General features: G+C 33.8%; 3 protein-coding genes across 7 annotated transcripts in view; 1 reads left to right on the top strand and 2 right to left on the bottom strand.

The window, feature by feature from the left end:
- The first annotated feature begins 512 nt into the window (after positions 1 to 512).
- LOC130640911 (uncharacterized) overlaps positions 513 to 20946 on the top strand; it is a 28527-nt gene continuing 8093 nt past the window's right edge. For 2 of the 5 annotated variants that reach the window (XM_057447514.1, XM_057447516.1), the window contains exon 1: positions 18810 to 19079. The gene's annotated coding sequence lies outside the window, so the exon portion shown is untranslated. Of the gene's footprint in view, positions 717 to 18809; positions 19080 to 19723; positions 20348 to 20946 lie in introns of those variants that run through there. The other 3 variants (XM_057447517.1, XM_057447518.1, XM_057447515.1) reach the window with 3 other exon arrangements.
- Positions 3998 to 8469, bottom strand: LOC130642184 (neuropeptide Y receptor type 4-like). The gene is made up of 3 exons (XM_057449269.1): positions 7076 to 8469; positions 4625 to 4965; positions 3998 to 4502 (listed from the first exon to the last, which is right to left on the bottom strand). The coding sequence occupies exons 1-3, from the start codon at positions 7982 to 7984 to the stop codon at positions 4010 to 4012; spliced, it is 1743 nt and encodes a 580-aa protein (XP_057305252.1). The 5' UTR covers positions 7985 to 8469; the 3' UTR covers positions 3998 to 4009.
- LOC130640910 (uncharacterized) lies at positions 9927 to 18551 on the bottom strand. Its single transcript, XM_057447513.1, has 15 exons — positions 17980 to 18551; positions 17058 to 17144; positions 16755 to 16901; positions 16569 to 16686; positions 15930 to 16045; positions 15701 to 15772; positions 15310 to 15528; positions 14832 to 15014; positions 14165 to 14353; positions 13339 to 13488; positions 12705 to 12973; positions 12327 to 12423; positions 11164 to 11271; positions 10863 to 11009; positions 9927 to 10264 (listed from the first exon to the last, which is right to left on the bottom strand). The coding sequence occupies exons 1-15, from the start codon at positions 18137 to 18139 to the stop codon at positions 10149 to 10151; spliced, it is 2178 nt and encodes a 725-aa protein (XP_057303496.1). The 5' UTR covers positions 18140 to 18551; the 3' UTR covers positions 9927 to 10148.

Here is a 20946-nt window from a genome sequence, read left to right as displayed (position 1 = left end):
TCCTCTCACGAGAACACAGCAGTTTAAAGTGGAGTCTATTAAAATGTATTTACGAATGACTGTTTCACAGTCATGTGCTATATAGAAAACTAAGCCAACGCCGTTTGTATGAAGCCGTCTAATAGGCATTATTGAATTGCGAATTAAACAACAAAATGCACATCTTAGAGAACATTAGTTGTACACCATAGTGTTGATGCAACTGCGCAACTGCCCTAATAACATCTCCATAATAATAGCCGTATTTTGTCTGTTCAAAAGAGTTACCGATATTCCTTTGATCTTTCCGCGAGTTTTCAAGAACCAGGGAGTTGTTTAGTCAAAAACTTTTTAATTGAGTGAAATTAATTTTCAAAATTTATTTATTTCCTGAATTAATTTAATTACTTTAATTTATATTGTCTTAATTATGAAAAATAAATTAGGTGAAAAAAATGAATACATTATTTTAATACGCTATTTTTAATGATAATTACTCCCATGATCTTAACCGCTGTTTTTGCTCAGTTGTCACAGAAAACAAATAGGACAGTTTTACCGACAGTTTTACTGGCTTTGCTTTGACCGTGCGAGCGCACGTACTATACCAATCAAAACGCTTGATTCTTTGAAAAACCAATCCAAGATTCTCGCGGCCTGGACATACCAACGAAGGAACATGACGACGAAGACCGGTTTGATTTTGAAAGAGATCGTGGTCAGTGCTGGGTTTGTAGGTCTGTTTGACCTTATTTGTCTTCTAAAAGCTTTTTATTATAAAATATTAGTTTTCTATATCTCTTTACATGCTAAGATAAAATTGTTGCCACGTTTTTTAGCCCTGTACAAATCTTAAACGCACCATTTTTAGGATTTTTGGCTAGGAACAAAGATTTTGAAGGCTAGCCAGCTAACTAACAAGAGCCTTACTTTCTACCATTCTGTATGATATAAGAGATTTTTATTCTAGCCAACATTTACGTTTATGTTGAGGCTCCTGCTATTTAGGTAGCTCCTTACCTATATCTTTTGCTAAAAAGTGAAAGTATAAAAATGCAGTTTTGCTACAGCAATATTCCTAAAGAATAAATCTTATGCTAAATGCAGTTAGTTAGGTAGCTACATCTTTTCTTATTTTCCTAAAAAATTCTTCTGTGAAACAAAATAGCTGGACAAGGTAACGACAGTCTGTTCTCTGTTTCTTTGTTAAACTGAAGTTGCAAGAAGTTTTCTTGAAAAAAGGCATTACGCCTATACGCCTGTTCAACTCTTTTTAGCTGTACTACTGTACGCTTAGCCCAGCGTTAACAACAGAGTGTTTTTTTCGAAAAGCTTGGTAAGCCTATATACCTCAGGGTAAAGGAAAAACCCCAGTTATGGAATGTTGCAGCAATTTAACCAGTGTATTGTGACCAACATGTAGCTAGAACATGTAGCTGTACAAACTAATTTCCAGTGATTTTATAATCTAAAAATAATTCCAGGAAATAAGTAAATTGTCGAAACAAACTTCTGTATTATACAACATGTCGGATGTAGCACTACAGAATAAAACATATATGCACCCATACGGTTGGTCACTGCCTATTCTGCAAAATGTGTTTGCTCAAATATTATTCAATGGATAACATAATAAAGGACAAACAAAAATTTTATCACTTAAACCGTAGTCGTAATCATGATTAAGCTTTTGTACCAACATAATTTAAGTTGAACATTCCGGTACTTTACAATTTCTTTGGACTGGTTAAAAAATGTGGGCTTAAACTAGTTCATCAATTCCTTTTTGACTTATTTCAACCACGAAAATTGCTTTTAATGGTTTTTGCACTTGTATCTGTGTTAAAACAGATATGCTGTAAAAATACCTTATCGGCGTCCCCGAAAATGCCTAAATTGAAAAACTTAAAGACTACAATGGCTCTCTTTCATCAATCTGGTCTAAAACTATACCATATCAAGTTTTAAGCCATTGTTTTAATTTTGCACAAGTTTTGGACTTTTACCATTAGCAAAAAGTATGTTTTTTTATATTACCCACATAAAATTGACACTTTAGGTGGTGCATGCTTTTATTAGCTAAATATTACAAGAGTTTAAGATAACAAGAATAACAAAGCATTATCTTCTTAACATAAAGCAATTGCAGAACTCTCTAAGTTTTTGGTCAACAAAGTTAAAAAATAATCCACTCTGCATTGAAATTTCTAGCTAGCTATAGCTACATATGTTCCAAGACTTGATTTAATGTAATAACTTTGCGCATATTTCTTGCACATAAAATAATTGCATCTCATTGCAGCACACATGTCGTGAGTCACCATGCCTGGTTACTTGCATGCTTTCATTTGGTCCGAAAAACCCTCCTAATTGCTTTCGTTTGGTCCGAAATTCAAATTACACGGCATCGGTTACAAAAAAATTCACTTGAAAAATACCTGCTGTGTCACATTTCGAATGCCGTAAATATGGGTCAAAGTCGTTAGCTTTTTGTAAACCAATCAGACTACGTTATTTCGGCCGGCAAACCAATCAAATTGCATGAAAATTCTTCGGATGTCAGTTGCTTTTTGCCGTATCCATCAATTCAGTCACACAAGAGGAAGATCCGTAAAATAAAGGTGAACAGTCTCAGGGACTGCGGGATCAAGTACCCTATTGTTTTTTACGATTCTTAGTAAAAATTATGTCAGTCGCGTGACGGCGCTGACGTACACTGGATCCGCCCTTGAATCTTTGTCAAGTCACATCCGAGTGACCATACTCAACAGAGAATATTTCACCTCAATCAGACTTCCGATCATGACTAGCAGGTTTAATTGGTGTAAGTCATATTGGTGAAGAACTACTTTGGGCATCACTAACATATTTTCTGGCATTTCGTCAATTGAGGCTTGTGCTTATGAGATTGGTCATATATAAAGCATGTATGAAGTCATGGGATTGTCTTCAATTCATTGGTTGAAAACAAATCCAACAATTTTTATTAGTAGTAAAAGAGTTTATTTTAATTTTTATAGACTTACCTGCTGAAGTATTTAACGCCCCTGTCGTTAATTAAATTTTAATATTTTACGTTTGGCGTTTTCTTTCGAAATAATCTCTATTATAATAGCTGTATTCCGTCTTTCTGTTTGTGCGCGATAAAAATTTTTCCACGGGCTACCGGCTAGTCACTTTAATAATAGCCGTATTTTGTGTGTCTGTCCGTGATAGGCGAGTCCCGTGGCGGAAACACGAAATGCGATATAAAAAGGTCGGGCGACCCCGTGAATTTTTCCACGGGTTAACGGCTAGTCTATATTAAAATACCCGTATACGTCTGTCTGTCTCGCAAAATGATAGCTTAGCTGCGCGATTAGCGAGACGCACGCAATGCAGTATAAAAAGGACGGGCAAACCCGTGGGTTTTTCAACGGGCTAACGACTAGTTTTAAAGACTCTTCTTGAGTAGAGATTGGTGAAAACAACACATCAATTTATACATTTAACATCTATTTTATTACAATCTTTTAAAATACGACAAATACTGATGAAAAAAGACTGAAAAAAAGGTTGCATGCTCATAACTTTCATATTTACTCGTTGTGAGATATTAATAAAAAATTATAAGTAAATAATTTGAGAAGTTGTTAGGGTAATTAAATAATACTAAGAATTTAAAAAGAACATAAAAATTACAAATATCATAATCAAATATTTAATTGTATCTATTTCGCTGAAGTGAAACAAATAACGAAAGTTTGATGAATATAAGAATGATTGGCTTAATTAAGCTAATTGTTTCACCGGTCACCGAATTACCTAATTAAAATTGGTTTAAGACCAAGTGTGAAGAATAACCAAATCTGTCGATAACAAATTGTCAATTATCGAGCAATTTCTGATAATTCAGTCAGGATGTTTTCTCTTCAAAATTGTAAGAAAAAAATCTAGCTTTGCAAATAACAAATATAACTATTCGATAAATTCACTCCTGTCAGGATTAAAATCTGCTGAAGTCATGGGTTTTCTTCAATTTTCTCGAGTATCAATCTTTTTTGTTGGAAAGTGGTGTGGTGCTGTTAGTGCTGGTTGTTGCAGTACTAACGTAACTCTTCTCTACTGTACATGAAAAACGTCTTTTACATGATCTGTACAAGTGTCCCACCGATTGTCGGAATGGTTTGAAACGCATCGTGTACACAAAAGGATTCATACAGCTGTTTGACGCGATCAATAAGAACTCAAAATCGCGCAAATAATGTCGAAATGTACAGTCGCATTTAAGGCAATATTGTAAAATGTAAATCATTATCGTAGCTGGAACGTATGTTGCGATAAACAAAATCAAAATGATAACAAAAACGCGGGTTACTTTTTTTTCCATTACAAGTCGTTTTAAGAGAAATTCTTCGGCTGCAGTGGTGTTTGTTCGTATTTGTTTTTTCATGTGGTGTGTTTGAGCTCTTAAAAACCTTTGAATTCGAAAGCTGGTGAACGTTAAAATAACGAACGCTATACCATCAAATAATTGATAAAACCTAATTTAAGATATGCAAAAGGGACGGTAACCGAAAACAACCATATCAAGGACGAGATAGTCCAGCATCTTCTCCAACTTAAATATTTCCGATATTTCAAAGGGAAAGTTATGGCTACATACCTATCTACTGACAAAGCGATAAGATTCAAAATGCTGGCTGTCACTGATATCAGAAATGACATGTGAAACACTTTAGCAGTAGCGTCGTCCAATTTTCCAAGACTTTCTATAGTGTGTGTGTACACGGAGACTGGCATACCTATCATTCCAACAATAAGATCACTAATAGCCAGGTTCACAATAAAGTAGAGAAATGGTGAACGTAATTTTCTTAAGGGATCTTTAACCACTACTAACACAATAAGAACATTTCCAAGACTTGCGATAACACAGAATATGGAGGACATAGAAGTGGTGAATATTGATAGTGAAGTTGGAGCCCAAGTTCCGTTGCATGCCATCTGCGACATTTTCATCTTTCTATTAAGATAACCAACGCTTCTTATTTCTTGTCACAGATCACTATTTCTTAACGATTGTTTTTATGATGTCTTTTCACATTCCTATGTAATACGAGTGTTGTTTAATGATGTAAGGCTATATCCACATTACACGTTTTTGAACCCGATAATTTTACAAATTAAATAAATTGGCGTTGAAAATAATACTACATTAGTACTTTAAACGTCTCAAGCGTCACCTTTTGTAAAAATAAACAAAGGAGAATCTTTATAAGATTTACGTACTAACATGTTAAAGTTTTTTTAAAGAATTCTAAATTTCAAAACAAACACACAAAAATATTGCGTCATTTTCAAAAAGTTTCAATTTACGATTGCACTTCACAAAAAATTGAGCCTACCCATTCCTTTTTTAAATCGCTTGTGGCAACACGTGTGTGAAAATCCAACAGTATTACTCCCATAATTCACAGCGCTTTTTACACTTTGGTGCGCCAATACGTGTCTATCTTGCCAGGGTAGAAAATTTGATTAAGAAACAACAAAATTTTTAAAAAAGATTCGTAAATTCATTCTTTTCGCGGTTTGAATTTTGTTGAAGTGAGGCTTTTTGTATATTTATCTGTTCATTTTTTGTGAAATATGCCTTTACTGGTACAAATGGTTGCGCTATCGCAGTAGCTTTGAGACGTCTGGCATGAACTGCTTCGGTGTTTAATAATCGCTAATATATATATGTGATGCTTGAGATTATTTTCTAGCTTGTTTAAACCGGCCCTAATTTTCTGTTTCATTATTGATGTGTCCGAAAGTTAAGTATTTTAAAACAAACAATTTTTCAAAGAATTTGAAATCATTTCTTTGTTACGTGAACGAACATGTCAAATTGTATATTGTTCATAATAAAAGTAATCTTTTCTCAGAAGATAACGGGCAAATTGCCACATTTCTTTGAAACGATCAATCAACATCGCCATGAATAGAAAACAACCAGCCTCAATTTGAATCAATTAAGCTAAGCATGAAGGTGAATAAAAAAAACTGTCTTTGCTATAAATAGGACTACTAATCTTTTTTTGCAACCATTATTCAGCATTGCTTTGAATCTAATAAACAACTTTTTTCTGCTATTTTGATATCTTAAAGTAACCACAAGTTAAAGTCAATAGATAACGTTAGTGGGGGGTTGGTATTTGCGCCTTGCTCCGACGCCAATCAGTCGGACGAAGGCATATTACGGTCCATCGAGAGAAAGAATATGAATATGGCTACGTTAACGTTTAGCCTAGGTCTCAAACCAAATTATATCTTGTATATTCCTCTAGTAAATAAAAATATGAATACTACACAGTCAAACCCGAATGAGACGAAAGCTCTGGGGACTGGGGAAAAGAGTCTTAGGCAGGGGGTCGTCATCTCAGGCGGGTGGTCGTCGTCTTTTAAAGCACCTTTGTAAGACGGCTAGTCTCTGATATGGCTGTTTCAAAGAAATATAAGAATAAGTAATTTGTTATAAATTTATTTTTCAATTTCCGAAGATCTTGCTTTAGTGTCACATTCTTGAAGTAGAAAACTAATAAAAAATGAGGTGAAAACGAAGAAAAAAAGGCGTAGATATTTTTCAATTTTAATAAAGAACAGCAAAGAAAAATTCAAATGTTTGTGTGAGAACAACATCTTTATTAAACATGTGTAGTGTTATATCAAATAACCACTTTCTTGAATAGTACATGAAAGGTAAACAGAGGAATTGGCATACCAACAAGAATAAATGCTTTATTTCTTTATAAAGTTGAGCGCAATTGCAGCTAGGCATCCACCACCTGCATCATTAAAACCTTTCTTCTTCGGGACTGTTTATCTCTGCTTTTTATAACAGATTGATTTTATTATCTTAAAATGTACAACAAATTTGTGATAAGCGATGCCTCTGAAATCTTTTTTGTGGTCTGTATTTCTGTTATTAGTGTTTCTTATAAATTGTAGGTGTTGACCTGGTTAAATTCACCATTAAGTGCGTTAATTCTTATCATTTTATTCTCTCAAGCATCTTCCTATATATAGGTTTTCGATATCCCTCAAATGTAGCGAGTGAGAGATTTCCTCTCTATTCCTTACGACATTTCAATAAAGCCACAATAGATTTTCGAAATGGTTTCAATCGCATTGCATACACGAACGGATTCATACAGCTATTTGAAGCAATGAATAAAAAGGATAAATCGCGAAGAACATGACGAATTGGACAGTACTCTTTGTTAGCCTTGATGAACTGCAAAAGACAAATCATTATAGAAGCTGGTAGATATGTTAAAATAAACAAAAACAATGCAATTAATAACACACGTGTAATCTTCTTTTCCATGGCAACGCGATGCAAATCAAATTGGTCTGTTTCTGTATTTGAAGTTTCTAAATGCTTCCTCAGTGTTTCACTTTGCGATTTTAAGAATTTTAATATTCTCACATAAGTGACAATAAAAGTTATAAGCGCGACTAGAATACCAACATTTGAATATGCCATCAAAAAATGGACAAAGTTCTTACTCTCGTCGTATGCGAATGGCACTGTTAATGCAAAAACCCAAATTCCTAAAGATATTAGGAAACATCTTTTCCAACTCAAGTATGTTCGGTATTTTATAGGATATGTTATGGCAACATGTCTGTCCACAGTCAACGCAGTCAAGCTCAAGATACTCGCTGTCATTGATATAAAGAAAGAAATGTGAAACACATTAGCTCCTTTGTCTGTCAACTCTTTTAAAGCTTCCAAAGTGTGAGCGTACACAGATATTGGTAAAAATACTGCATCAACAACTAGATCGCTGACTGATAAATTTACAACAAAATAATTAAATGGTGTGTGGAGCTTCTTCAAAGGATCCAACAAAACCACGCTGATAATCAAAGAGTTGCCAATAGTTCCTATAAACGCAATCAAACATGATGTGCTGGCAGTAAATATAGACAAGGCGTGAGGAGCTGTAATATTTCCATCGCAATCAAAACTCGACATGGTCCAAGAAAAACTTTGTCACGTCTTGCTGTAACTCTCTGTCAATAATAAAAATTTTCTTAACACGTTTTAAATACCGTTGCCAGCCTGGTACACTTCAGCTGTCTCCTGACACTGGGTTTCCTCGTTGCAGTTTTGACGAAGAAGATTTACATAGCGGTATTTCAGAGTAATTTTTTTTAAAATTTAACTTTCAGCACCTCCACTTTTTATCAGCGTTCATCTTTTATTTTAAGAATCAACTAATTCGAAAGGTGAATAGAAACCCTCCTCAATTACAAATGCTATGGCTTTTGAAAATCTTTTATTCATATTAAACGTTTAAACATTATAAGTTGATGTTTGTTTAAGGTTTTAAATTTCTTCTATCTTGTGTCTAGCATGTTTACGTAATTTCTTATTTTTAAAGTTTATCAATATACAACAAGTTGAGGCACTTAGTTAACGTTGAACGATACAAACTTTTCAAACACTCAAACACACATGATTTCATCTCATAAAATCTCCTTTGATCTGATTCTGGTATCAACTTTGCTCGAGCACTTTAAAGCTATGCTTCTAAACCACTATTCCCTTTCAATTAATAACAACCACAGTTTAAAATTAAGGTACACACGTTGTGTACTCACTCCCAACAGTTTGACGTGTATTTGGAGCTTTAAGGAAAGAGCAACGTCCCAGTAATATTAAGGAAATAGATTTCTACTGGTATGAATATTAGTGGTATTGCCAGTTTTTCTCAACTTTACCGATAGTGTCAGGAAAAGGAAGAAAGGACGTCACGGACGATCCTAATAGAAAACGGAGCAGGTCAAACGATACCAATCTCTTATGCATTTGCCATGAAGTATTAGTTTTTTCCGATCCTGCGTCTTATCTCGGAAAATTGTCTTCTACCCTCGATCTACGGTCCTGAGCCCGCGGATAATTTTTGTTTTGTTTTGTTCACAAGTGGAATATTTCGAATTAATGGCCTGGTGAAGAAGTGAAAATTAATGAATGGCAGGGGTGTTTGGGAAAATGCAAATTTTGAGTGAAAAAAATATATTAGACTTTGGTATAATACACTGGAGTGTATCAAACTTCAAATTATACCAAGGTTATTCCCAAACCCCTGATATAAAATTGAGAAGACCGCGGTCTGCAAATCAGTATGGCGAGATCCGTCAAAGACGAAGGCAGCAGTACGACAATACAAAGTATAACTGCCCTAAAAGATGAGTGTTATTGTGATATAATTAAATATTAGTTTTAGTGCGGTCTAACCGCTTAGTTCTTTCATCAATCTTATATTATTGATCGCTGTACTAAATTATAAATGTCATAAATCTTCGGATGACTGCAGTTCATGCAGTAAAAGCAGCAACGTTCTTTTTATCTTCCTTATGAATTCGAACTGTCCTGGTTATTACATTTTTAATTATGCAATGGTTAGCTTGTATTTATAGAAAGCAACCATTGCGTTTACACTTCAGCAAATTTATCCGGACTCATGAGTCCAACTACTGAAAATAGAAATGTGTATGAATTGCGTCCACACTAAATGTTGGTAATTCCACGGATTCAGCATAAAAATGATAAGAATAAAAACAGAAAAGTTTCCGAAATTTTTTTTTCGAATCCGGTTAAATCTGTATTTAAAAATTTACACATTTTGGTACGTGAGTTTAAACAAATTAAAATATTAAAGCGAATAAAAGAAAGTCTTCTTTGAGGCTTTCTTTGAATCCGTATAAGCGTTTTAAAATGCTACAAGATGAAGGCAATTTTTGTAAACTTGTGTCCCACGTAATAAGGTTTTAAAGATGTCCTTTAAAGTTCGGAAAAGATATCACGTTTTAAATTCTAGCTTAAGACGTCATTAAGACACCTTTTGGGGTTCTTTGGGGATCTGATAGAACTACTACCAGAAAATTGTTACTGCGGAATAATAAACACACTCATTACTACAACGTATGTGTTTTTAAGATTATGTGATATACAAAACTATTTATTATACAAAAAATATATCAAACAAAAAAATCTCAATCTCAAAAAATGTGCATATTTAATATCCATACTTCGTCACGTCCACGCTGTTACATAGGTGCATCCGTGACACAATTGTCATATGTCACGCATCTGTCACATGTCGTCACATGCGGCAGATGCGTTACATCACTTTTTATTGACCAAATTTGAAACATGATGCGCAACAATTTATCAGCATCCATTTTCTATTTTTTTTACATTCTCCTTCCTTTGCCCACTTTTCACATTTGGCATTGTCGTCGGTTTTACCTAAAGAAACACATATTCGAGTATATGCATAGGCTTCTTCGAATAATTATTTTGTAGCACAGCTTTACACTACCAGTCTTTGTGGTGGGAGTCTCTGCAATGCCACGTGCTAGTGATAAGGCCTTACTTTCGGCACACGCAATGGTAATAATGACGAGGCTATTCTAACACATCTTTCTCATTACATTACACCAGCATAAAATTATTGTTTCTCTAAGTTTTTAGAAAAAAAGGAACAAAACTCGTTGCGTTGCTTAATCCTTTTCGCGAAGTAAGTAATTTAGTAAGTAAGTAACAGGGAGTTTTAACGTCCGTGGGGATTCTATCCTAATGGCTGGCTCTTCCTCCCCTCCGAGTGTAACTATGTTACATTACCGCTAGAGATACTTATAGCATTGCTCTGACTTACTCAGTAGATGGCACCAAATGAGCTGACAACAATACGTTTAAAGTGCGCCAGAGCGGTGGACTCGAACCTGAAACCTTATGATTACAAGCCGAATGCGCTACCACTACACCATCTCCGCTTGTACCACACGAAGAGTGTAATCAAAAGATGGCAGAGAAATTAAAATAAAAAACTAAGAAAATATCTTACATGTTGGTGTTCCCTTGCACGATGCGCAGCAGTTTTGACCCATGAAAGCTTCGAATTTTCCACCCTTACAAAGATTTTCTTTAGACCAATAGTAACAAGCTTGTTTTAAATCCGTGCATGTTTCTGTGATCTTTTGATATTTGGGGTCTAAAGAAAAAGAACATGCTTCGTGTAGCTAAAGGTGACTGTGTAACAAAATCCTGTTTGATATCTTTTCTTTAGCATCAAGTCTTATGCTTATAATGGAATAATCAAGGAACAATTTAATATACGCAAATAGGAACAAAAAACTCGAACACACCGTTGCATGTAGCACAACATTCTCCCAACATTTTACGGAATTCTGTTTTTGAGTTGCATAAACCTGTAGAAGCCAATTGTTGACAATCTTTTCTCACATCTGTACATCCTGATATGGAATGAAGAAATTGTAATTATAAGGAGTGTATGGAAAAACAAACAAATCCAATGAAACACCTAACGTGTATTTGCAAACAAACTTTTTCCGATATGAGTGGTATGAACTTTCTATTATTAGCCACACAATAATCCTGTTTGAGGCTCAATGTTGCTTAAGGTTCTTTCTGTTGTTTATTCGTTGCTGGTTCACTTTCTATCAAGCAAGTAAGTTTCTTTCTGTTGTTTATTCGTTGCTGGTTCACTTTCTATCAAGCAAGTAAGTAAGTAACAGGAAGTTTTAATACCATTGGGAATTTCATCCTAATGGCTGGCTCTTCCTCCATTCTGACTGTAACCATGTTACGTTACTTGGTAGAAATACGTCTAGCATTTCTCTAACTTGCTTGTTTCACACAAAAACAAATTGGCGGTCAGTAGATGGCACCAAATGGACTCACAACACTACATTCAAAGAACTCCAAATTGTGTGGACTCGAACCTGAAAACTATTGATTATAAGTCGAATGCACTACCATCTCCACTCGAATAGATCAACTCTATGTGTTGTTTAGTTGGAAGACTAGCATAAAAATCAAAATCCAACTTTAGTTCCAATCACGTTTTGTCTTGTGGAGCTGGCATAAAATTTTAAGTCTCGGTAACTATTGACTTTTACTGGATATTTATCCAGTCCATTTCGAGGTACCAGTAGGTATTTGCTTGTTGTGAACTCCCATCAGTCATTACAACCAGTAACCGTGGCGTAAGCAAAACAATATGTCACAACACATGTTTGATGCATGCATAAAATATAATACAATCTAAACATTTCAAGTTTCTTTGTTTTGGGTAAAAAAATGAGATGAACATGCAAGAAAGATCAGGTATAATAGGTACATTAGCTTCCCATATCCTGCCAAGCTAATATACGTGGTACTTGAATGAATGACCTCTCGCTTGCCAAGATGATTGCTGTACCAACTATGCTTTTGATCCGTCGGGTTTGCAATACTTAAGAAGGTAATGTGAAGGTTTATTTATACTAATAAACTTGGGGTGACTAACCTGTCAATCCTTTTTGACAATCGTTGTGATCAAAAAATATGTCATCTATGGCGACTTCGGAAGGTCGATAACCCCACGTTTGGAACTCAAAGACAAACTGAAATGGCGATAATTTATTATTAAAAAGTAATATCGTTTTGGCAAGGTCGTTTTGGTTATTATTATTTGGTATTGGCTTGAATTAAAAACTTAACAATAATACTTGCAATTGTGTGCACAGAATATAAGTAAAGGTAAGTACAGTAGAAAATCTATTTCAGAATAAACTTTAATAATCAATGTCTCCCATTAAAACAATTCTTCTTACCACTTATAAATTCAGTGTATAGGAGGCGCAGAGAACTGATATGAAATACAGTAAAAGTATCAATACGTTACCTGGAAAGGCGCTTTCACAGAACTGATACGAAGGGAATGTCGTTTCCAATAGTTGCCTTGATGCCCACCTTGATGGAATGCCAAGTTCAAATAGTTATTTTTTTGATCTTTCAAAAAGACACTCAAAGCGTTGGTCGGATGGAGATTGACTCCGTTTAGCATGTAATAGAATGATAAACATTTTTGACCACTGAAGCTATGGATAAATGGACTCCAAAGTTGCATTTTTTCATATTTCCCTGGTTGATTTTTTGCGGATGCGTAATAACCTAAGAAGTAAAATGATTTATTTTCAGTTTTTTATAACTTTAGTAATTATTGTTCGTTATTTGCTGTCATTTTAGTTTCTTTAATATTATTTTTGGACTATTTTATGTGCCCCTCTACTTGTTGTTTTTTTCTCTGAAGAAACTTGGTGATTTGATCAAAAACCTAGATAAGAAGAATTTGAATTTCATTTTTTTAAGGGTTATTATGATACAATGATGATGTCTGGGTGCACCATCAATCTAGTTTACCAGGATCAGGTCACAAGTAGAGATAAAGCTAAGCTAAAAATGTCAAATTTTGATCATACCTTATTTTATTATTAAAGGAAACAACAAAGGTATCTTTTTAGAAATACCATACTTACTTTTATAGGTTCTCCCTCTAATCTCTGATGTGTGATCTCTGGATGGTCCTTCATTCCATGAATTTGTATGCGAAGTATACTTTATTGTAAAACCCTTTGACTTCCAGTTTCCCCATGCGACACTGTCAAAGCTGTTGTCTTGTGGAAATGCTAAAACACAACCTTTCAGCTACATTTCCCGAAAATAATAATATAATATTTTAAGAAATCAGGACAGCATTTTGACATTATGTTCCCTATACTATAAATTACCCTTAAAATAGCAACGTATATTCTTGACTTTCACGATTTACGCGTTGTACCGTGACGTTGTATGTCCGTTGTGTGTCGTGCTATTTGCTATATATATTAGTTTTTTTAGTATTTTGTGCACAGATAACATTGGACATTTAGAAGAACACAAAAAAATGTTAGTGAGGCTAACAACAATTTGATTTGCGAACGAAGATTCGATTGAAGTAATTTAAAGTTACGCTAAGCACTTGTAGGTAATAAGTTATTTGTATACGTTTGTATTTGTTTGTATTTATTCAAAATTACTTGTTAATATTTACTTGTATATTTACTTAGCCACACGTGTAATTTAATATATGCAAGTAACAGAACTGATTAGTGTGTTGATATAAACACTGATAATACTTTTTACTTTAATATTTAGTTTCTTATTTATTTTTTACCATCGTTGTAAATTCCTAGTACTGCAAGTCACTTAGTCGCTTTTCAACGGAAGCCCGAATGCTCATGAGAAGTAAATGGTCCCGCGGACGAGACATATGTATCTGTACCAACATACCTATTTCTTATTCTCTCAATTAAAAGCTATTACCTTTTCCACACCGCTTATTGCGACACAATCTCAACTCTTTATTATTTCCAACACATTGTTTTCCACCAGATGCTGGACTAGGGTTATTGCATTGGCGATATCTTTCCGTTCGTCCCCAACCACATGGTCCACTACATTTCGAAAAAGGACCCCAATTACCCCATTGCCCGTCCTTTTTCTTTTTATCAGCTAGAAGATAATGAAAATGTCAATAAATGGTGACACAATACCGATCAAACTATACCGTATTATTAGTAAGAAAGTTCCATTAATAATTCGGTGTTCTTTTAATAGCTCTTTTTTGGTATGCTGCATTGCTATAATACTTGCTGAGTTTTTACATTTATCTCTTACACATCTCCATGCCAAATTTCCATGGCCTCATAACACAAATTGTTTAGTATTGTCCCTTATTTGATACTACCACTTAAATTTCTATACAATTTCTTATAATCAGAAACATTTAATGACATTCGTTATGATTTTCCGTTAAACTTGTAACTCGCAACACTAACTTTATTTTATCAAGGAAAATCATTTTGCAAAGGTTGGAAATGTCATTAATCTGATTTTTCACACAGATTTCCAATTGAAGGGGATACAAAATAAAATACCGTCATGATTTAATGTAGTTCTAAATGGTCAAAAGATATATTAAAAATTTCACCTTCACATTCGGAATTTGAACATTTCTCAACTATTTCTTCCACTCCATTTTCATCAGCTCCAGGACAATCCGATTTGTACTTGGAAAAGCAAACTCTTACTTTCGCTTTTGTGCACACGTAATCTCCCCATTGTTTTTGAATGCATGGTGACCAGTTAGTCCATCTTCCCCAACCATTTTTTACTAAATTAGAAAGGCCGAGGATGTTTTTTACGATTCTTTATTTTACCGTACAAATTACACTAAGTTCTGCTAAGATAAATCGAAAGACAATTTAAAATTGCTTTAATTTAACCATGAAATGTTATCGAATTGGAAAGGCCTAGAGAGTTGTCGAGACATCTTTAAGGTTTACAACTACAGGTACAAGAACGAAGAAATAGATGACAAGAGGCTTGATGAAAGATCTCACAAGATCGTATGCAAGAAATTCTATAAATCCTAGAACTTGTTATGACACATTCTTTGGCTCACTTACCATCGCACTGATACAGACGATTGATTTCAGTGATATCAATTGGAGATAACTGGCCACCACCAAGCTTCATGTTTGGATCAAATTTAGCTTCGATTGTATTCCCTGTAGGATACCTTGCAAAGCTTCTTTTTGAATAATGCATAATACTGTGATAATCATAAGGAGTTCCTTGAGTGTCAATCTCATAAAGATCATTCTTCTCAAAGTTGTTTTTAAACACTATACAAACGAAAGATAAATAACAGAGGATTGAACTTGTAGTCAGAATTCTCTGTCAATGTAAGGTCTAGCATATTACTCTGCTCTTAAATATTCTGAATCCTTTATTTTTATCAACGTATAGCTAATACTCTAAAAAAAACATGCAAAAATATGCTTCCCTGTAACTTACTATTTAAAATCCTGCTGTCGTATATTTTCACGAAAGAATCCCGATCATAGCGTGATTGCTCGTGTGGAAAGCCTGAAAATAATATTTTTATTTAAATAGTAAAAAGAGAAATAATTGAATGACAAGATAGCTTATTATGGTTCAAAATGATTGTTTTTGAGAATACATGCTGTTATAAATTAATGACAACTACAACAATATTAACAAAAACAAACGCAAGTTAGTTTACCCAAAGCGTGAAGTGTTTCATGTACAATGATGGATGGATGGACGCAGTTCGTACCAAGTGTTATTTCTGTTGGTTTATAGTCTTTAAAATATTTTCTTCCAATGCCAGATGCACACCTTAGAATATTACGGAATAATTTTCGTAAATTTCATATAAAAATAGGTCCCTATTACCCAAAAATATATATGACTTGTTTTTTGTATGACATGAGATACAATAAAACTTCGTATAATGAGAGCGCAGTTTGCCTTTTTTTTTTTTCGTTTGATTTCTACGGGGAAATATGATTTGGATAGAATATAGTGGTAGATAAGAAGAAATATAATGGAAAAACCTTGATATTTTGCTATTCAAATACCATTTTATTCCGAACTGTTCTCAATTCAAAATTAAAATGTTGAAAAAATTTAAACGGTTGAAAACTAAAATTATGTTCGGCATAGTAATATCAATTGTTCCATGTATATATCTTTATCCCTACAAAAAGCTGTTCTGGTGGTTGAAGACTATTTATGGTGTCAGATTCCATTTTGCTTTATTTCCGACTAATATACCTTTTAGAAGCTAGATATATACCGGAAATAATCCTCATAGTAAAGGCTGGTTCTCACTTATCGAAAAGACAGTTAAATATCTCACCCACGCCCTGCATAGTATTGTAGCCAATGTTTATCCGATGATTGTTTGGGTCTGAACCGTAAACAAGTGACATCTGATATTTTCTTTAAAGAGTCTTTAATCTTCTTTGTCTTATCAACTTAAGAAAAGAAGAAGAAAATGTAATTCTGCTTTCATTGAAAATATATTTCTCAGAGTCTAATGTACCTTGTGTCAAAGAACCAGTGATTAAGTAAGGAATTTCTCTCTTCATCCACAGTCGTTTGTGCCATGAAAACAGAGGCCACAATCCAGTAGTAGGAGCTGCCAGTTTAACCTCTCTTATGATATCACCATCAATGATTTTTGATTCGGCTGAAATTCATGCATGAAAAATATTATGTGTTACAATTTTATTATAAAAATAGTAAAATATAAAATTAGTCACAATTGGACTCGGGGAAAACGATACATTACTCGTCACAACAATAATTGTCAATATCTATTACATTAAGAAAACACCGTTTTTACCGTATTGCGGTCCTCCAAAACGTCCTTTTGTTCGATTCTTGGTTGCATCGCCTCTGTTTTCCTTCTCAATAATTTCCCACATATCAACTAAAAAGGGAGCGAAACATATGGCAACTAGAAGATGCTAAAATTTGAAAGAAGTACTTGGTAGTCAATATATGAAAATGTAATTCATGAGAGTCGACTATCGCAGCTTTTTGCATTTTCTGTTTCATGAAGTACGGGGCAACCCCAAGAAATCAGCATGACAGTGTAGTCCAGTATCGACCGTGATGAAAAGTACCAATTACCGTGGGAGCAAATATTTTTTTATTAATTTTTTGGAATCCAGTAATGCTAGGAGACAAAAAATTGCTTTTCATGGCTTGTAGCAAGTGATATAATAGAATCGTAGAATCTTTTGATGTCAAAGAAAAAAAATATAGAAAAAAACAATCTAGAACAATTTTAAAGAGATTAAAAAGTGAAACGCTAAAACTTCCGCTGGAGGTTTTAGCGTTGTTTTACTTTTATTGTATAAGGGGAATGTATAAAAGACAACGAAATAATACAATAACGAAAAATAAATCTCTTTAATAATAGCCGTCGTCTGTCTGTGTGTCTGCGAAAGCGGCGTCCCGTAACAGAAACACGAAATTTTTAAAATGCGCACGAATATCAAATGCGATATATATTTATCCACTTTGTTGCAACTGGTTAATTTAAGACGAGCGAACGCGACGTGCGACCCCGTGGATTTTTTTCACGGGTTAACGACTAGTCTATATTATAATACCCGTATACGTCTGTCCGTCTGTCACGCAAAATGGTACCGAAAGTAGCGAGATGCACGCTATGCGGTGTAAAAAGATCGGGCAAACCCGTGGATTTTCCACGGGCATCCGACTAGTAAATAAATAAATATAGCAAAAAGACAACTTACAGGTGAATATCTGCTGAAAACAGCTCACCAGCAACATCAGTTTTATAAGAATATTCATTGTCCTTTCTTGTTTGTCAATATATAATATTATTACATTATTACATTTATAAATGCTCCTGATCAAAATTATTTCCTGTCTACCCAAACTAATGGTTCTCATGCTTAAGATTGGGACGGTTGGGCTTTATTGATATCCGCGTTTTTGTATAAGAATATCTTTATAATAGCTAATATCAGACTGGGGTTTTACATCAAATACTATAGGTATACAGAACAATAGAATAAAAAGATTAATGACCAACCTGGTTAAAATTTTGATATTCTTATGAAAGAAGCGTGTATAGTGATATCGTGACCGAAAATTAAAACGTATTTTCTACCATGAAATTTAATTCAATATGGCGGTTACTTGATGTATGTGAACATTAGACATTTTTTTACCACGATATATGTCGTAATTAATGTGGACTCATCCTTTAACACAAAAGAACTAAGCGGTGCATTAAATACCCAAAAAGTATATGACAAAAAAGCAGAACAGTAATCCAGAAAAGTACTTATTTAACAGCAACTCCACTGATCTTAAATGCACAACAACCTTCTTATTAGCTAAAAAAAAACTGATACAACTTTTTCCTAAATTTTTCTTCTGTATTTTCTAAATATTACAAGCCTTTCTGAGACGCTTTTCTGATATTAAAGAATGAAACGACCTTCAAACAGTGAAGTAATTAAAATCTTGTCTCACTAATACTCTAAACGTGTTACAAAGAAATATTTCTATTCCTGTTTTTGTAGCAATAGAATAAACTTATTGTGTTTATATACAGGACAGTCAACTGAAAGGTGATGACAATAAAATCTCAGATGACCTTGTGCATATTTCTTTCTTAACATTACATGTTATTAAAAGTTTAATCTTATTCTGAAATATTTGGTATGTAAATAAGAAAAACGATGTTTTTATGAAAATGGGAGTGTAAAATTTTTTAAAGGTTTATCAGTTGTTTCCAATGAGACAGGCTTTTTGGTGTCCAGTCCAAAGAATATTTACTATCAACTGTGAAGAGAGAAGTACAATATAACTTTACCCCTCCCAGGTAATAATTTATTAATCAATTAATCAGCGCGGTTAGTTTGCAATAGTTAAGTTTTTGGCTCGCCTTTAACTCTTGCGTTGCTAAGCTACATAGTGTCGTTGGTCAGTCGTCGGTTAGTCGTCGGATAGTCGTCGTGAATTGAAACCACAAATTCAAACCACATACAGATAAATTAAATTTACATAAGGATGGAAAGAAAAGTGGGTGATTGGACTTTGTAAAACGTGATACGCATTGTTGATAGATATGCTCTATAGGCTGTGGTCTAACGTCCCTAAAAAAATGCATAAGTTCTCATTGTTTCAAACTCATTCGCGACCTGACTTCGTCATAGGTTAACTTTTTTTTAATTAGTGACAAAGTATAATAACATCAGTTTAGCTACGTGTGTGCTACTACTTAGTACTCAAGAGTTTCGAAACAAGCGTAAGAAATTAGAAAAGATTGAACCTAGTACCCAAGCTCTATATCCTATCAATGTAGCAAGTCAATGATGTCTGGGAACGGGTTGAGGTTTTATTGTATTGTTTGAAGGTTGTGTCGGCATAAATTGAAAATATATAAGTTTGAAAAATGTTGTATATATTTCAGTAAGCGTTAACCTCAGACATAAGACAATTGACAATATGATGTTGACATTTCTCGTCAATGTAGTGGGGAGGTTTAAAATGACAAGCCGAAAAGGACTTCTAATGCAACTTAAGTGTTTTTTTCGACATGCTTGGTGTGATACAGGTTACACCTTAGTGTTAACTGAAAGATAGTGCACTGCAAAGATGTGAAGGTATGTTTATATTGGATGAATATTCACGTAATAATAAAAAGTCTTTCTTTGAAAGTCAAGCGGCATTCTTTGGAAGATTTATTTTTAAAATTAGAATTATATAACCTGCAATCGATACCTTAAAATTCTTTCGATGGGAAATTCAAATTTACCAGTATTAAAAATCAACAAAACTGTTTTGACAAGCGCCCCTTGTAGAACACAGACAAACAAACAAACACACGAACAAATAAAAAATAAAAAATGACGCAACTATGAAAAATGTAAAAATAGACAATAATACTCATCTGATCATTTTTATAAATATCTTTCATGCAATCATCGAAATGGTTTCTCCTTGTACACTCGCGTCGTGTGTGAATACTATGAAGAAGCTGCGAGGCTTTAAATCTTAAATACGTGCTACGAAAATATTAAAGATGTTTTTGAAAAAAATATTATTGTTGGGTATAGATTGTTAAACAAAAGACATTTCAACGTTAACGTAAGTATATAACTTCCAACTTGCTATTACTTATATTGTACACACAGACAACGAAATATGGTGTATGGTATTGTATGACACTATTTTTACTTTAATTTACCAATACTTTCAATTTCTGAAATATATGATGACGTCATATTGACTTGGATGACGTCATACATACAATTTTATTCAAATAACATCCCAATCAGTTAACAATTTTGTATGCTAGGAATTTCTAATGCTATGTCTCTTTCGCTTTTTTGTCATATTGGCGATTCAGAGAAAAATTAAGTTTTCCTACTTTGGAAGTAGTTGGAATGGGTTTTGGTTCGGCGTTTTTACACCAAAAAGTTTGCACTATTTTTTTAGTAAATATCCTCTCTATTTGAAACAATAGGATAGGACGCTGTAGTAATTAAGTTAAGATTTCAAATTTTTGTTCTAGAACAAGGCGTATTGACTATAAAAATTTCCATTTTTCCCTGAAAGATAAGCTAAAAACGATAAAGGAGGCGAGGGTATATTTTTAAAAATAAAGAATAACTTAGCTAACCGACCATCCGACGGAACGGATATCTAATTTTTTAATAAATTTGATTGGTTAATTTTATACTGTT

Source organism: Hydractinia symbiolongicarpus, chromosome 4, assembly GCF_029227915.1.
Source record: "Hydractinia symbiolongicarpus strain clone_291-10 chromosome 4, HSymV2.1, whole genome shotgun sequence".
Classification (NCBI taxonomy): Eukaryota; Metazoa; Cnidaria; class Hydrozoa; order Anthoathecata; family Hydractiniidae; genus Hydractinia; species Hydractinia symbiolongicarpus.
The sequence above is the reverse complement of the archived record's forward strand: the minus strand, read 5'-3'. Positions and strand labels throughout refer to the sequence as shown.

Coding starts and splice junctions, on each gene's coding strand:
- LOC130642184 (XM_057449269.1), bottom strand. CDS start 7,984: ATGTCGAGTTTTGATTGCGATGGAAATATTACAGCTCCTCACGCCTTG. Junction 4,966..7,075: donor TATTGAAATGTCGTAAGGAA/TAGAGAGGAAAT, acceptor AAAATGTCGCAG/ATGGCATGCAACGGAACTTG. Junction 4,503..4,624: donor ATCGCTTTGTCAGTAGATAG/GTATGTAGCCAT, acceptor ATCTTAAATTAG/GTTTTATCAATTATTTGATG.
- LOC130640910 (XM_057447513.1), bottom strand. CDS start 18,139: ATGAGAACCATTAGTTTGGGTAGACAGGAAATAATTTTGATCAGGAGC. Junction 16,902..17,057: donor TTTTGGAGGACCGCAATACG/GTAAAAACGGTG, acceptor CATGAATTTCAG/CCGAATCAAAAATCATTGAT. Junction 12,974..13,338: donor TAGAGGGAGAACCTATAAAA/GTAAGTATGGTA, acceptor TTTACTTCTTAG/GTTATTACGCATCCGCAAAA.